Below are 18016 nucleotides of genomic sequence, written 5' to 3'. Positions count from 1 at the left end.
AAGTGACTCTGCAGGCCTGAAGAAAGGCAAACATCCACACTTCAGAAGATATTCAATGAAAAAGTGCTCCAGGATCCCTGCACGTGGGCAGGACTATTCAGTCCTTTATAGGGAATTCAACTGTGGGAATTAGAACATGTAGTAAAACTCACTCCGGTCTTCCACAAGACACTTAACATTAGTTCTGTGGATCCCGCAGGAGTACTGCAGTACCTATGGGAAGTCAAAAGAGAAGACTGAAAGCAGCCATTTGATGGTCACTTATGAATTTAGAAACAACTTCAAGTGATTTTGGTAACCATCTTTACTGGTTTGGTGTGTATCAGTCAGTTTGTAGTACATACAGTCCAAAGCCATCTTGCCCTCAGACAGAACTAGAGTCCAGCAAAAACCAAATGCATCATTCACCATGCCTGCTGGGTTCACCATAGGAAGATGATGACATCATTGGGCTCCCAAGCACTTCTGCAGCACCACAAGAAGACCAGTGCTGTAGGAGTTTTTTTTTTTACCTTTCATCTGCAATAAAATGTAGTGTGTAGGAGGAGTGTGTAGGAGGTCCTCTACAGAAGGAAAGCTGGCCATCATTCAATGGGACACACTGGAATGTGGAAGTTTAGGAGGGCTATGCACCCAAATAGTATAGCATGTCCTAAGGTACATAAGAAACAAGCAGTCGAGGAAGTCATGCAACAAGAAGGGTAAGAAAAGATTACAGCTTCCATCATTTTTTAAATTCTGCAGACACTGTTGTATAGATGTAGTTTGTGATAAAGTAAACAGAAAAATATGTGCGAGGGCTGTGGAACAGCATCTGCAGAAAGACCACAAAAACATTTATAAAAAATAAAAGAAGTAATACAAAATTAACTAAACATTTTAAAGAGAATATAAAAAATCAATGGTTCAAAACTTTTAAAAATGACTAAAACAAAAAATTAAAATGATATATAAAAGCCGTAGTTGAAAACGGCAAAAAAAGCCTACATTTAAAAAAAAAGTAAAAAAAAACAAAAAAACGAGATACTCACCCTCTTCTACAGATGGAGCTGGGCGCTTGCAGTGTTGGGCGCAGGGCCTGGCCACAGACTATACCCTGTTCCCAACCTCACACTGTGCATGGCTGAAGGTTGTGAGTAGCTGAGGTTTGCTGGTTCCTGCGAGTTGGGCGCAGGGCCTGGCTATAGACACTACCAAAGGACATGTGAAGCAGAGCGTTGCCTGCCATGTTGGGGGGGGGGTTGAATGTAGGGTCTAGTTGCAGGCCAGGCCAGGCCCTGTGGCCAACCTCCTTGCTTTATATGCCAAAAGCCGTGTTCAGTAGGAGAGTTTGATGAATATAATTTTTTTTAAAACAGAAATTCACTGAAAACCCCAAACGTCAAAGTGACATGATAGTTAGGTAAGGTACTACAATTTTATCTAATATTTAAAAAACCCTAGGAATTCACTGGAAAAAAGCAAAGGTTAAAGTAGTGTAATAGTTAGGTGTTGTAATATTATAAAACATAACGTGTAAAAACCAAAAAACACTGAAATTTAGTTTACCAAGCTAGCTGTAACTTGCTCCCCTGGCACGCCCTGCTTATGAACTCACGTATCACTCATGACATCTTTGATGACAACACGGAAGACATCTCACATTACATCTCTAGAACTTGTGTACCAACTATGCTTAGTGTTAACATCAGTGATGTCATTTGAGATGTTATAAGTGATGTCATTAAGGCAAACCACAACATGGATGGTAATAAAACACCAGGAATGGACGGTCTCCCTTTGGAGTACTATGACCGCTTCTCCACTCACCTAACCCCCAAGTTGGCCAACATATACAACGAGGCACTCACTATCCTCTTACCAACCTATAGCTATAATGGGCACTGGCAATAAAATATTAGTGAAGATATTCACAAACCGCTACTTTCAGATCCTACCAAAAATCATACACCCCGATCAAAACAGATTTGTCCTGGGCCATAGCACGTCGAACAACCTCATGGGACTGTTTCACATGATGGATCAGCCATTGTTTTAGTTCCCCCAATCGCCATGCCTAATATTTGATCTACAGAAGGCTTTTGATATGCTTCACATTCATAACTACCTTTGCTGGCTAAACTTATAATAGGTAGACGTCTCCTAACATATATGAAACTATTATATGCTACCCTATCCTCTTGTGTACGAATCTGTCACTCAGTATCTGCCACATTTCCAGTTGGTCGCAGCACCTGCCAGGGCTGCCCTCTCTCCCACCCTATACTCCCCCCTTATACTTCCCCCTATACTTTTTGGCATTGCCATGGAGCCCTTGATCCTCCTCTGTTCAGGGGGCACACATTGGGGCATCCCATAGGAGGACACTTCAAATACAGTGTTATTTTATGCCGATGACCTGCTGCTCTATCTTCAGCATGCCACCACTGGTACCAAGGCGATCCACAGAGCCCTACAAGACTTGCAAGCAGCAGCGGCTCTGTGGGTCAACAGGACAAAATCATGCATCTTCTCCCTGCCCGAGATGCGGCAACCCAGGAGATTCAGTTCAGCGTAGTCACTCTGGCTTGGGCAAGGACAACAGTTCACTACCTAGGGGGCCCGCCCATTCCATTTTGTAGCAAGACCTGTTTTAGGGCAACCTAAAACAGGTGCAAAGTCCCAAACTTGATTCTGGAAGCGGCTGCCCCTTGACCTAACGGACAAGATCTCCCTCTCGAAGATGATCGTCCTCTCCAATTACTTTATTTCTTTTGTTAATATACCGGTCTATCCGCCCCAATGATTCTTTTGGGACCTAGACTCAATGCTCGGGAAATTGCTCTGGGACAACAAATGGTGTTGCATAGCACTTAGCAAACCACATCTGTCAGTGGTTTGCAGCGGTTTGGGTGCCCCCTTCTTTGAATCCTACTACTGCGCGGCCCAACTTTAATGGGTGTCCCACTGGCTTGCGGTTAAGAATCTATTTGAAACCAGCACTGGAGCTGGACACTTACCCCCGACATCCTTCACCAGCTCCTTCTACCCTCTATTAAATTGCACCGCTCCTAGTTCCTGTATGTATAAATAGCCCAAAGTGCCTCACCGGATCTTTCAACTTATGCACATGTACAGCCCTATGCCCCGACATCCCCATACAGGGACTGATAAAATTAATTGGGTCCATTATGGTAGAAGACCTCCCTACCTGGCATGACAAATCCATAGATACAGTGTGCACTCCCTTTTAGGATCACCAACTGCACACTTTTGACCAGCTCCGTCAAGATTACGAAATCCCTCCAGGCCAGTTCCTTTTACACAGGCAGCTTTTAGATGCATGTCGGCTCATGTGTCACACTGTAGAGGAGGAGCTCCCTTCCTATGCTGTCATAAACACCCTATACACCATGGACACCGGGTGCCAATTGATCACATGGCTCAATATATCCGTCAGGGAATGTGTGGAGGTCTCATTGACACCCACTTGCCAAACATGAGAAGATGACTTTGCCCCCCCCTGCATGATTCTGAGTGGACCATGGCTCTAGACTCACCACAAAGTGTTTCTCATAACGTGCGGTGCAAAAACATACAATCCATGATACTTCACCGGGCCTACCTCACGGCATCCAGATTGAACTGCGTATTTCTCGAGGCACTCCTCATTTGCCCTAGATGCCAGTCCATTGCATATGATCACCATATCTCCAAAACATGATCTCCAAAACATGTTATGGTTGTGCACCTCTCTAGCCTACTACTGGCACACTATACACAATGCCCTGGCCACAGTCACCGAGCTTACTGCTCTTAACACATGCTAATTGACCACCCTGGGAATTGACAAGCATGGGAGAAATAACAAAATGCAAGCATGATTTGCAAAAAGCCAAAAAGTCCCTCTCGTTACATTGGAGAGCTAGCATTCCACTGCCATCACCCAATGACACAAGGCACTCCTCCGATGTGGTGAACCTGAGAGTCTTGCCCTAAATTATGGGGAGCCTGCTGACTCCGTAAATGGCCTGGGAAATCATGCTCACTCAGTTTTGGGAACTGGTGCTCCAGGAGGCCCACCTTCACAGAAACTCGCAACCCGACTAAAGTCTTTTCCTATACCTGGCCTGTTGGCCCAACCCACAGGTCCAAAGTGCACTGCAGCATAACTCTTTTCTCCTGCCCTGTAGAAGGCAGGCATAGTGCTTCGAGCAGAAACCACAGTAGCCACAAAGTCCACCTATACAGGATTCCCCTGAGATCCCCTCCCCCCTGCTCTCGCTCGTGGTGTTGATTAGTTGTTCCCCTCCTCTCACAACTCCTTCCGTCCCCCTCCTCCCCCAGCTACTACTCAGGGTTCTAAATCCTTCATTACCTAGCTCAACGGCCACGCTTCACACCAGCCACATCCATGATACACATGGACATCATCCGCATGCACCATGGCCCAAAACAAGAATTGCTTCATTGCCTTGTTGTTTACTCTCAAATGTTAGTCATGTAGTAATGCCAGAGTAGTCTAAATTCAAAACTCCTGCATCTAATATGTGTCTGTTATTACTTCACAATGATTGCTCAGATGTAACAAAAACCTCAATAAAAAGAGTTTGAAAAAAATCAGTGATGTCATCAATGATGCCCTTGAACATGTCATGATTGCTGCAGTCTGTGAGCTCATAAACAGAAAATGGTGTGGGCACAAGTGCTAGTTAGCTCAAGCCCTGCAACAAACCTCCTGCAGGCGGTCAAACCCAGAATGACACCCAACCGACACATGTTTTATAGTTTTCCCAATCACACGAGGGGCCAGGGGAAGTCCCTCTTGACCCCTACCCTGGCCCCTTGTATGGTATTTATAGTATTTTAGAAAGATTTTCAGGACACAGGGACCAAGTCTCTGTATCCTGTAATTGTAGTCACAACATTTCTTCTGACATTGCGGTCCACCAATCAGAGATCTCTGTGGAACCGATGTCAGTCCTGTGAGAGCAAAATGATCGATGGGAGAAAAAGACTGATTGGCCAAGAACAACGCTATATTTGTTTAGTCCCCCGGTCCCACAGTACTTAGGAGGCACTCCGGAGGATTCAACTGTCAATATATCTCTAGTTTTGCACCTTTTTGTACCTTCTCTAGAACTACTGAACTGGTTTACACCAAATCACACAAAGCACACTTTCTGGTTAAAGATATAGCTTTCTGCCAGATTTGGCCTAAGGCTGTGCAGACGCTTTTTATATATATTTGTTTAATTTTCTCTATGGAAATTGCATTTTTGGGACCCCCTAGGCTCTCGCTTGACTGATCACCTTGAAATTTTCCAGGAAGGAGCTGAGGTGGATGAACTTTTTCTTGGTAAATTTTGTGAAGATTCATCAAACTGCACCAAAGTTATTAGCAAAACACAAACAAAAAAATGCTCTTTCGATAGAAAGTTTTACCCCTTCATGTCTATTTACTTGTTTAGCTTCCTCAGTTACCATTTTAAACATATCCTCAGAATTAATTTAGGAAACTAGGCACTGCATAGACCTCCTTTCACAATCCAACCAACCAACCTCAACCAGTAAAACAATCTTACAACTGTGTGGTTTACTAATTTGGATACGTGTGACACTACAGCTTTGTTTATAACACTACATGACCCTTAGACACTGAGGAAACATTGATGTGTCTTTGTTTTCCCTTTTTAAGTTTCTGTCGGAAACATCTGACCTAGAGAACTGGGTGGCTGAGAAGCGACCACTTGTGACCAGTAAAGACTATGGCAAAGATCAGCCTGCAACACTGCATCTCATAAAAAAACACAAGGTAAGGTGCTTTGTTGGATGTTCATTAACAGGGTTTTTGGAAAGAGATGTTGATTAGACTGCCATCACCATGGAGGTCATACCATGAAAGCACTTTGTTTAAATGCTTACTGCAAGTAATGACTGTGAGGGTCAACTTCCTAATTGCATGTGTGGAAGTGTAACTAGGGACCAGTCTTATGTGTACATCTCTGCTATATGAACCTGTGGGTTAGTTAGGTGTTGTTGTGAGCAGAGTCGGTGGCTGGGGTATTGTTGGTGAAAGTAGATGTTCAACTGGGCAAGTGTCTGTAACAGTGTGGTAGTGTGCGCCTGAAGCGTGAGTGTATTAGATGATTATATAGAGTACAAAGTAAGCTGTCAGATAAGGTAAACCCAAGGTACAGGCTTTGGCCCTGCACCCTCATTGCAGAGGAAAGAGTGTAAAAAAAAGCATTCATGGAGACCCCTAAGGTAGGCCCCTTTTATTGTGCGCAGGACCAGCTGGGGTCCAAGGGCTTGATAAGTCAGTACAGATCTGGTCCTGAACCAACAGGAAGCAGATTGCTTGGGTAATTTTGGGCCTAGGCCATCTCTGCAATACAGTACTCTTGAAAGCCTATCAGGCAGTTTTTGAGTGATGCATGGCTGGTGCTCACTTCAGTGCTTCCAACTCAGAGGGCAAGAAGGGCATAGGTAAGATCCTATCCTTTGTTCAGGGGATGACCATGTACAGTCCTTGTAGACATCGTAGTGAAATGCCACTAGGTCCTGGTTAAGGAGTTTTTGCCTGAAGGTACTGTGTGGTATGTACAGGACTCAATCCTTATTAAATCTTCTTATCATTTGCCTCATTGTTTAGTGTCCACCCCTTTTAGGCAGATTGACATCTTACATCTTACAGAAACTAGTTTGGGATGGTACATATGCCCCCAAATCATACGTGGGCAGTAGAATTTTTATGTTTTTTTCATAATATGTTATGTTTTTGATGTGAGTAATGAACTTTAACTTCCAAAAAAAATTGTTAGCTTTGTTAAAGGGAATTAAAAGGAAGTTAAAAATCATTACTCACATAAAAAAAATAACGTATTATGAAAATCATGTAAATATATATGTAATCATATACCACCTACCCACCTACTGTGCATAATAATAATATTTGTGCAAGTCGCTGTCCTCAGTGACTTTTTTGAGGACAAATAATGAAACGGGCAGAAGGCTGAAGGACTAAAGTAGATCCTAGCAGGCAACCTGACAACCCAATAGGTCAGTGTACGCTATGGCTTCCAGTCCCAAAGGGGACCAGCTACCATGTGTAGATAATCCATCCTAGCAAACATTGTCTCTCAGTGCCTGAGCACATTAATTCTTTGCTCAGAATGCGCTGTGTCTGATGCATGCACTCAGCACAGTTTTTTTGTTTTCTTAAAACAAGTTTCAAAAGTGAGAATTTGTTTTCAGTAAACAAAAAAAATAATACCCCTGATACAAATATGGTTTTCTCCCTGCACATGGGGGCCATTGCTCACTTTATTTACCGGGGACAGCATGTCTTGCATGGTGTCCTTGGAAGGGAAAATCTGTGACGGTTAACCAACCCTGAACTGGGATGTAATACGCACCACTGTGATCAAGCTGCCCTGTGGCATACAGGTTACCGGGTCCGGTGCTTACACCGGTGGAACCAGCTAAGGCTCCACTGAAACCTGGTCCAGTGCTTACACCGGTTGAACCAGCTAAGGCTCCACCGATGTAAACCAATCGCTACCCACAACACTAAATAATAGCGGGGATTTGAAAGTTCTGCCAGTCAGGAGTACCACAAAACTCAAAAGAACCCCCTGAGCTCCTTTTTCTTATTAGCTCACTGAACTATGAGGTGATTTCTTATAATATATAGTTATACCATTGCTATTACACCTACCTCCTATCAAGTCTTCAGACTTTCGCTCCTTGGCATGAAAATGATCTGTTGGTTGCAGATTTGCTCAGTACAGGTGGGATCTGTACTGTAAAAACAAACCAAAAGGGAAAAAGAAAGGAAGCTGAAACACAAACCTTCCATTTAATTGGTTAAGTTGTAGTTGATGTTCTTCCCTGGGAGTTGTTGTTCACAAACTCTGGTGACAGCAGGCATCGTGACATCATGGTGCACTGTAATATATTATTAAAGTAGATGAGAGTAGCATTTTCTTTTATAGGTGAGCCGTGATGTCATAAGTAGACTGTAGACTAGTGAAGTTGAGGCAGTGTTGTGGGCAGGGATTACCTGCTTCCATGTGTTTGGCATATGTTTAAATGAATGCATCTAGGAAAACAAATTACCTTGCTTGGTCCCTTCTTGGTAATCTAGTAAGAAGAGCATGATTTGTTTAAGCCTTTGTGCTCATATAATGTCTCATAGATAGACATTCATGGTATTAGATGAAAATAGTTATATTGGCAGGTTTCTGTGCCTGAAGAATCCCACCAGGTTACATTTCAAAGGCTTCCATACTGACAAAATAGATAGCTGCCAGCTACTTACCCAGTAATGACTCTTTCATAAACTCACATGCTTGAATCATACCCGTTGTCAAAGTGGGAGTCCCACGGTATCTTAGAAAAGCAGTAAGTAAGAATATCCATAGGCTATAATGCTGGCAGTCTTAAACATATAGCCTATTCATGTCCTTTTGAAAAAAGAACCAAACGTGACCTATGACCAATCAGGCGCCAGCACCCTCTAGAATATTCCCAAGAGAGGCTCCTTCCATCAGATTATGTACCACACCTCGTGTGAAGGGAATCTCCCTGAGCTCTGCTCAGTTTGTTCCTGTCAGAACAACTTTCTTTCTCAGATACTTTTAAGAAAGGCTGTGTGCGTTACTTTTCTACTTTCCTTGGTTAATGTTTAGAAGCATTGCATTGTAACCGCATCCCCAGCACAACGAGACCTCAACGTGCCTTTGTATCGCTTACCGGTGACCTTTGGACGGATATCCTGTAGCAACATTCCCTTCCGGGTTGTTCGGTGAGGGCGGCTCGTGTCTCGCTCTCACGCCGCATCTCGTAACTGTCAAACAGTGACCGGGAAGTTACAGTAGTGAGCAGTGCGGGGCGTAATAACCTGCCTGGCTGTCAGACGCCTGCAGCCTCTTCTCAAGCGGCTACGGAGGAGGATGGGCTAGCGGCACCCTTGCTTTTCTTCTGTTGACGCGGGCATCCAGCTTTGCTGCTTTCGTGGCTGGACCCGGCTGGACCCGGCTGCCTGCTTTCTGCGCCGGGTGGTTCACGTCGCGCGGAGTACAGCGGAGTACAGCGCGGAGCACGAACGCGGCCGCTACTGCCGCTACTGCCACCACCGCTATTGCTGCTTTTGGGGGCCGAGGAGAACTCTTGCCGGTCGGCTCACGCACGTTGCCGTGTCTTTTGGGGGTCAGAGGATTTCTGTGCGCCCCGGCTGTGGGTTGGCATTCCGGCAGGGTGTGTGGGCGACCCCCTCCCTGCACCTTCCCACCGCTGTGTTGCTTCTGTACAGCGCGGCACGGCACGGCAGGACCGGGCGTAACCTGGGCGCTGGAGGAGCCAGAAGCCAGAGTCAGAGGGAGCCAGAAGGAGAAGGAGAAGGAGTCCTGCCGCCCCCCTGTGGACCTCCTGTGGCCTCCGGCAGCCCCTCCTGGAAAGACGCTGGGCGGGAGAGACTGACCGGGAGAGACCGGGTAAGCAGACTTCGTGGGGGGGGGGGGGGGGGTCCCTGTCCACCATCTTGGTCATTGAACCCCTCTCCTGCTCCTGTTCCTGCCCTCGGCCGGCCCTGGTCCCAGCTCCGGCATCGGTACTCAACCGCGCCAGGTCGTCTCACCCAGCCTCACCCAGCCACAGCCACAGCAACAGCTCTAGCCACAGCCAGCTCTAGTTGGCCCTAGCTGGTCTTTGGCCTTGGATTTGGTCTGGGATTTGTCGCTGTTGGTGGTCTCATCTAAAGACCAAGCAAGGAAGGAACCCAGTAAGGAACCAAGGAGCCAAGGGGAGGGGTGCGGTGAGTGGTGAACGGTGAGCAGTGAACGGTAACCGGAGGATGGTTGGGACAAGAGGAAAGGCCTTTTTCGCTCTTGTAAGACTTGTGGCAAGAAAAGGCTCCATGAGGATGAGCCACATAAAGATTGTCTGTACTGCCTGTATCCCAAACATCAGGTGAAACATTGCAAAATATGCCGCATCTTCTCTGCTAAAACTCTGAGAGACAGAGAAGGAAGACTTCTACTATTATTACAGGCAAAATCCTGTACTTCAGGTGAGGAGAGTGACTTAGATCCAAAGCCTCAAAAACGGTCTAGATCTTCTGACCCGGGCATGCTGAAGATAGCAGGAAACATGACAAAGCACACATAAAGACCCTTCCAAAACTTTATCAGGATCAGCCTATTCCAAGCCATTCTCTCCATGTCGCAAGAAGGAGCCCCATCACTGTTCTCCTTCCTCAGAGCCATCGACGTCTAAAAAAAGGTACCACTTAAGTGGAAGTCATCGACGATGCTACAGTTGATGATCGTAACAACAACAGTTACCGTCACCACTGTCTTGACAACAAGACCTTCATCGACTATGACAATGTCAACATCGGTTCTGAAAGCTCCAATCTCATCAGCATGGGTGAGTGAGAAAAAATATTAATTGATGGAGCCGTCGGCGAGATCTCCTGCACCGCCAATGACAAAATCGTCGACGAAGACAACATCAGAAAAGCCTTCATTGGAGAAGGCTTCATTGATGAGGACATTGTCGAAGGAAGCAATTTAACCGACGAAGACACCGCTGATGACAACACCGTCAATGGACAGTATTGACAAGACCATCGACGACAACACCATCAATGTGGTCCCCATCCCTGCTAGATCTCCTGACCTTCAACCAACAGTCAAGATCACAACACTTTCCAGGTCTGCCTTACATCCGGCAGATACATCCCCTAGTAAAGTAACAATATTACTGCCGAGCCACTTGATACACTGGGAAGAGTCTGAGGCTGAAGGGCCTTTTGGGGACACAGACAGCCCATCACATATACACGTAAAATACCAAGAGGATGACGATGAGTACGAACAACAATATCAATCCTATTATCCGCATCAAAGGTGTTACTACGAACCATTGCAGCATTAGCCGAGAGACAATACAAATGCCTGTTTCTTTAATTCAGGACTTACAGTCCATGCTCCAAGACTATAAAAGGAGATTTCCATTTACAGCTCAGGAACAGCTGCAACAACCTTCCACCCCGGCTACACCAAGGAATTTGCCGCCACCTCCGCAACACCTAGGTTCACACTTGCGTCAGCAATAGCTGTTCCCCTCAGAGATTACATCTCCTCCTCAGAAGATGAAAGAGAAGAAGAGAGATTCTTACTCCTCAACAACCTAACAATGAGTGGGATGACTGTTTAGCCCCTACACTATCACTGCCACCTCCTCATCCATCAGATACACCTCCGGAGTATATAGGAGGTTTTCATAATCTAATGGATAGAGCCGCTACACGTTTCCACTTACCAACATCTGTCTTGCATTCTGAATGTTTCCTCCATGATTTTAAGGAGCCAACACAAAAATCGATGAGGGTAATCCCCATCATAGATTTCATCTGGAGTGAAGGTCTAAAGCAGGGGTCTTCAAACTGGGGGGCGGGCCCAAGTGATCCCAGGGGGTGCGCCAGGCTTAAAGCTTTGTTTGGAGCAGGGAAATAATGAGCTGCAGTAAACCGCTCTGTAATGGGCCATCACTAACATCTTTTGTCATTTAAATCCTAGCTTGGTGTATGCTCAAAAGGAATGGGGCTCCAATATTCCACAAAAGCCCCACCCTCATTTCTAATCATGCTATGGATAATTTTACATGTTAGTAGGGCATGTATTTGATTGCATTTTTAAAAACGGTAATTGAACTTACCTGCATTGTTTAAATAAGCCTAAACATGTTTATACACTGCCAACTTATAGAATAATTCTGAAACATTTCTGAGGAGGGCCTAATGATTTTTTTTCCCACTTGGGGGGTGAGGGGGGCACTAAAAAGTTTGAAGACCACTGGTCTAAAGATTATGAAAAATCGGCAAAACAAAGCGATTCAGTTGTGGGACAGGCTGTTCTACAGTATCTATTTCATTAAGGTTAGTCTCTTTTGAATGTATGTGTTTAATTTGATATACAGTTGCTTCTAATACCTGCACAATTATTTTCTGACTATGTATTAATATAAATATATTGATAAGTGCATTTCGATATAAGCTCAAATGCTCACTCCCACCGTCCACTATGGGCATAACAGTTACTGTGAGTACTGCTGGCTATTCAGATTCCAGCCTGTGAATTTATGAAATACTGGATAAGAAAACAAGTTACTTACCTGTAACTACAGTTATCCAGTAGTGGTATCTTTCATAAATACACATGCAACCCACCCTCCTCCCCTTTGAGGCTCACCTTCCATTTTTAGTATATACTTTTTCCTCTGGTGCTAGAAAATCTGAGGGAAGGAGCCTCTCTTGGCAGTATTCTAAAGGGTGCTGGTGCCTGATTGGTCATAGGTCAAGTTTGGTTATTTTTCTAAAAGGACATGGATAGGCTATATGTTTAAGTTTGCTAGCATTATAGCCTATGGATATTCTTACTTACTGCTTTTCTAAGATACTGTGGGACTCCCACTTCGACGACGGGGATGATTCACGTATGTGAATTTATGAAAGATACCAGTACTGGATAACTGTAGCTACAGATAAGTAACTTGTTTTCTTCTGTCCTAACTTTTGATATCTCCAGAACTTCCATTTCCACTCAAGATGTTATTTGCACCAAGCCAGCAGCAGGAACAGGAAATAATCAGGGCTCTTGGGCCCTCTTTACTGTCTATAATGTCCACTAAATACTCTTCCACTAACTTTTCAGCTGCAGACAGGAGGCTGATGATGCCCGAAGATACAAGGGATGAATGCTGTAATGATTTCAGGGTCAAAGAGTGCATGATGTCACTTCCGCTACACTTTGCATTTTGGTGACTTGATGTTCCAAGGAGTCAGAGTCACTAGCCAGTTACCCCCATATTGTATCACTTATGGTGAACAGGCTGTGAAGTGTTTGGCTATTCTGTTGGTCAATGTCTTTTGAAATATTTCAATTGTACTTTAGTAATGATAAAGACGTCTAGTTTTTAGAAGCTTTTTTGAGGAACTGTGTTTTCTGAACATTTTGATTCCAATAATCCTTTGATTATTAACTGGCAAGGCTTATTGATGCACTTAAAATATCTTTTACTACCTCTTACTATTGGTGCATACTTCTTTAATCTGATAATGCCTTTCAGCATGTTATGGATAATCCTTATCACATGGTTCAGTTGCTACCATTTTCCTTTCTCCCTATAATAGGCTACAGAGCACGAAATTGAGGTTTATCAGAATCTTGCAAAACAACTGGATAATGCTGGACAGGCTCTTCTATTGCATGGATCTGTTGGTTTCAATGAAGTGGATGGTCCGCATGAGAGGGTTCACTCCCTGCTCCATGACCTGCAGGATTGTGCTGCTGTGCGGTAAGTGAAGGGGGCCTGGGCAAGAGATGGGGAGGTCCATTGCAGTTCAACTACCTTCAATTCTCCATCAACTATAGAAAAGACTGACTAACACACACAGACAACACATAAGCCTGCAGTGGATTATAAGTTCAGTTTCTGCAAATTGATTTTTTATTTGAGGTTTCATTGAGTGCTTTAATTCATTCCACCTTACCTGCCAAATGAAGTGAAGCACATCCTACTTCATTACCTATGCAGATTTGTTATGTCTGCGTATGAGTTTTTTCAGCACAAAAGGCATGCAGTGTCTTGTAATCCAGGGAATGTTGATGACTTGAAATTAGAATGCATTATGGTGTACCTTTTCATAATGAACTGTACATATCATATAAAAATAGATGACATTCAGTTAAACCATCTTCTTACATCAGCAGCAAAATTCTCCTTAAAACATACTTCTTTTTCTTTTTTTTTAATGAATATCTGTAACTGCAAATAAAAGAGATTGGCATGCCAAAAAAAAATCAATATGAGATTTGTTTTATAGCGCTGGGAGTGACATGTATATAGGGCGCTGGTGGGATTTTCCAACCGCAAGAATCTATGAGCCCAAAATCCTGCCAAAGCATTGTCAGCACCTGCATAGTTTTGGGCTTCAGCTGTTTTCAGTCTAGTTCGATGTATCTAATAAGAGATTTTGCATAAAATTCAAGTCCTCCCCCACTTTCAAAGCTCCTGCTGATCCTATTGCAGTCTGATATATACTGGATAAATGGTCAGAATTGTCACTGATGGGGCCATAATACTTTACCAGGCGTAGAGGGTTACTGTTTGCCAATACATTGAGCCAGAGCGGGCTCCCCCTCAGGATCCCGTATCACCTCTCGAATGTCCCACCTAATGTTTCTCTCAGGAAAAATAGCTACGCCTCGGGCTGCCACCACTGCAGAGGCAAAATAAGAATAGAAATATTGTTTAGGCATGAAGATTTTAGGGTTATTGTCTTTCAGATGGGTTTCTTGTAAAAAGAATTATCTAAGGGGTTAGAGACATTAACCATCTAATAAGGCTACCGTATTTCAGTCTATTAATAATTCATTTGGGGTTGCAGAAAGTAATTTTTAGGCTAGTCCTTATGTACTTGAATATGAATTGCGACTGGTGTGACTGCTGCCAATGAGCAATATATAAAGGAAGCAATCTTTTCCCGAAAGCCCAATATCTTTTTTCTCCAACCCCAGTTCCCTACTACCCCCTGGCCCTCTTTTCCAGCTTCCCCACCATGAGTGCTCACACCACCCCTGTCCCTGCCCCCACACCCACTCTCCAATTCCCAGAGTCCCCCCCTTCTCCAGAGCCCCGAGGGGAGATACCCACCCTCTCCTCCCTAGTGCTACCACACTATTCCTGTCCTCTTCACCCTCCTCCCCTTGTTGATGGCACATAGGCTTAGAGCCAAGGTAGGAACCTTAGGGAGCTGGAAGACATTCCCCCAACATATTTTGCAGCACAGTATACATTATTCATAGAAAAAAGTCCCAAATGCACTTTGGAATTAGTAAGATACCATTGATTATGCCTTAGCTTTCCAGTAAAAACAATCATTTTGCTTTAATCTGATCTTAGAAAGTCTTTGCCTGCTCTGTTATATGAAAAATGTGTAAAACACTTTCAGCATGGAGTCTTGGACAGTGCATGCTGCTGCACTAAGAGACTTAAAATGATCAATCATGCCCCTTACCTCTTTCCTACATCTAGATGCCGGGATAGATATATCTGAAAAAACCCTGAAAGAAAAATTGTCAGTTGTGTGGTTCACCCTGTCTTTAATGGCTTTAGACAATATCCTCTCCTTTATTCTGTAGTTACCAAAGTTGAGTAGAATAGTGCTTGGCTGCTGAAAATTGGGGTTCTGAGTGAAGGGGACCCGATGTGCATGCATAATGGTGAAGTCTGAATACTTGGAAAACATGTCAGGACAGACATACTTGCTGATCAGTTCTGCTACTGCTGCTGTAACAGTAGTCTCGTTCTCATGCCCTTCTGGAATGCCAATGAAATGCAAATTTGAACACCATGATCAATTTTCCAAGTCGTCAAATTTTCCCTGTAGGTGCTCATGTTCGAGCTGTAGTTTTGCAAATGCTGAATTCAACTTGACCTTATAGTCAACATCAGAGACTCTCTGTTCTGCTTGAGATACTCTGGAATTCAAAAGCTGCTAAATTGGCACTCAGTACCTCGATGTGTTTATTAGTTTTCCTATTAGCTTCCTCCTATGAAAGCTTCATGTTCCCGATCTCGTTCAGTATCAATCTCAGCAAGGTCTCTACTGAAGATGTGGATGAAAGTAAAAGGCTTGTTTTCTGCCCTGGAACCTCCATATGTTTCACGTAGTCTGAGGTACCCCGGTCGAGCTCGGCTGCTGTGCCTGCTGGTTCTCTTTCTGGTTCTCCTTATCTGGTCTGGCTTTGAAATGGGTCACCAGCCACTTGTCTCTCATTGTCAGGATCCCCCAAGAATTGATTAGATCGATGTGGTTGGTTTGCCTGAGCCCGCAGAGCCCTCACGTGCATATTCATAATATTTACCCCACATATGGGATACGTTGATGCTGTCCTGGATATGGCATCCCCCACTGCCGGTTTGGGGCTAGCATCATCGGTATGGATACCTGCTTGGTGACCATTCCAGATGAATTAAGACCTGAAATTACATCTGAACGTGCGTTGCCTGGTGCCTCAGACTCTTTGTCTTTTGAGAGTAGTGACAATATTTCTTTGGAGAGATTATTACTCCCAGGTGGAATCCCTTCCAAATTTAACAGGGGCATTGGTGACGGCGTTGTTCGATCTGACAGGCCACCTGAGCTACCAGTACTATCAGTGCATTTAGGGTGAGGTAATATTTTTACATTTCTAGGAGTTACAGGTTTGCAAGACTTTAAAGATTTTGCAGGCTTGGAAGTTTTGCTGCCCACCTGTGTTCGTAATGATATATCTCTCGACAGTCTCTTTATTCCTGCTTGTTAATAGTTGCAGCTTGTTCCTCTACTCACTATGCCGTTTACGGGTGCCTAGGGATCTTGTTGGGAAATGCAGATATAGATGCTATCACTGCAGCTAGTAGGGATCACTTATATTGTGCTGGAAAGAGGGAGTTTTTTTTGGTTTTTGTTTGGATTTGGCAGAGGTCTACCACCTAGTGGAGTAAACCCATAAGATACCTCGGCAGTGAAGTCCTGAGTATTTGAGGGTGTAAAGTCAAACCAATGTATACTTTAACAGGACCAGGAGGGTGAGTCCTACAAAGCTCTTAAAAGGCACTGGTGATCCAAGGTGCTTACAAGGAACAACTCCTGTATGTTGTGATTGCGTTGGAGCCTGATTAGTTTGAATTTTGATATCTGTTGTAAGGCGGGATGAGAGAAGCGAAATTAAGGGGCACCTAACTGCACTGTTTACATGAATTACTGCTATGCCCTTTAAAAACACAACATAAATGCCAGACACCAGCACTCAGTCCTTTCACCTTGCTGCCACGTCGCTTCTGTTGCATTCTATTGCCTCCAGGCACAGGTATGCATAGATGTATTATAGCGCCAGGGTCCATCTGAACAGCTGCTGTAAAAAAGTAGCCTCTTTTTAGACTGGTTACCCCTACTTTTTGCCTGGTTGTCAGTGTGTTTGTGTTTACTGGGACCCTGCTAATCAGGACCCCAGTGTCTATGCTCTCTCCCTTCAAACTTGGTTGCCTAGACGACTTAGACCCCACATTTGGCATACTGGTGCCCCCATATAGGTCCCTAGTATATGGTACCCAGGTACCCAGGCCATTAGGATACCAGGGGATCCCCTTGGGCTGCAGCACGTATATCTGCAGGTCTGCCATTGCAGCCTGCGTGAAAGGGTGCATGCACCCTTTTCACTACAGGTCACTGCACCAGGTCATTGTAAGTCACCCCTATGGCAGGCCCACCTAGCCCAGAGGGCAGGGTGCAAATACCTGCATGTGAGGGCACTCCTGCACTAGCAGAGGTGCCCCCACAAAGCTCAATGAATGCAGGGACGCCATTTTATGCGTGTACTGGACATAAGTCACTGCCTATGTCCAGCTACATAATGATAACTCCAAACCTAGGCATGTTTGGTATCACTCATGTCAGAATCATACCCCACAACTATTGTCAGCATTGGAAGCCCCAGCATTGCTCCTACCCGTCTTCTGGGGTTTTCCACGCAGCCCAAGCTGCCGCAACTCGCAGACAGGTTTCTGCTCTCCTCCTGCTTGAACAGCTCAAGCTCAGGAAGGCAGAACAAAGGATTTCCTTTGGAAGAGGGGGGTAACACCCTCTTCCTTTGGAAATAGGTGTTACATGGCTTGAGTGAGGTAGCATTCCCAAGCCACTGGTATGCTTTGAAGGGCACATTTGGTGCCCTCCATGCATAAACCATCCTAGTTCCCTGCTCTGGAACGAAACTGGACAATGGAAAGGGGAGTGACCACTCCCCTGCCCATCACCTCCCCAGGGGTGGTGCTCAGAGCTCCTCCAGAGTGTCCATGGGTTCTGCCATCTTGGCTCCAAGGTTGGCAGGGACCTCTGGGAGCATCTGAGTGGCCAGGTCAGGCAGGTGACATCACACCCCCCTCCTGATAGGTGGTCACTTGGCTAGGTGACCAATCCCCCTTTCAG

General features: G+C 44.8%; 1 protein-coding gene across 1 annotated transcript in view; it reads left to right on the top strand.

The window, feature by feature from the left end:
• The window catches only part of SPTBN5 (spectrin beta, non-erythrocytic 5), a 1780873-nt gene that overhangs the window by 682980 nt on the left and 1079877 nt on the right, over positions 1-18016 (top strand). The window contains exons 28-29 of the mRNA XM_069208774.1: positions 5678-5794; positions 13178-13341. Of these exons, the coding sequence (XP_069064875.1) occupies positions 5678-5794; positions 13178-13341 (281 nt within the window). The remainder of the gene's footprint in view (positions 1-5677; positions 5795-13177; positions 13342-18016) is intronic.

Source organism: Pleurodeles waltl, chromosome 9, assembly GCF_031143425.1.
Source record: "Pleurodeles waltl isolate 20211129_DDA chromosome 9, aPleWal1.hap1.20221129, whole genome shotgun sequence".
Classification (NCBI taxonomy): Eukaryota; Metazoa; Chordata; class Amphibia; order Caudata; family Salamandridae; genus Pleurodeles; species Pleurodeles waltl.
The sequence above is the reverse complement of the archived record's forward strand: the minus strand, read 5'-3'. Positions and strand labels throughout refer to the sequence as shown.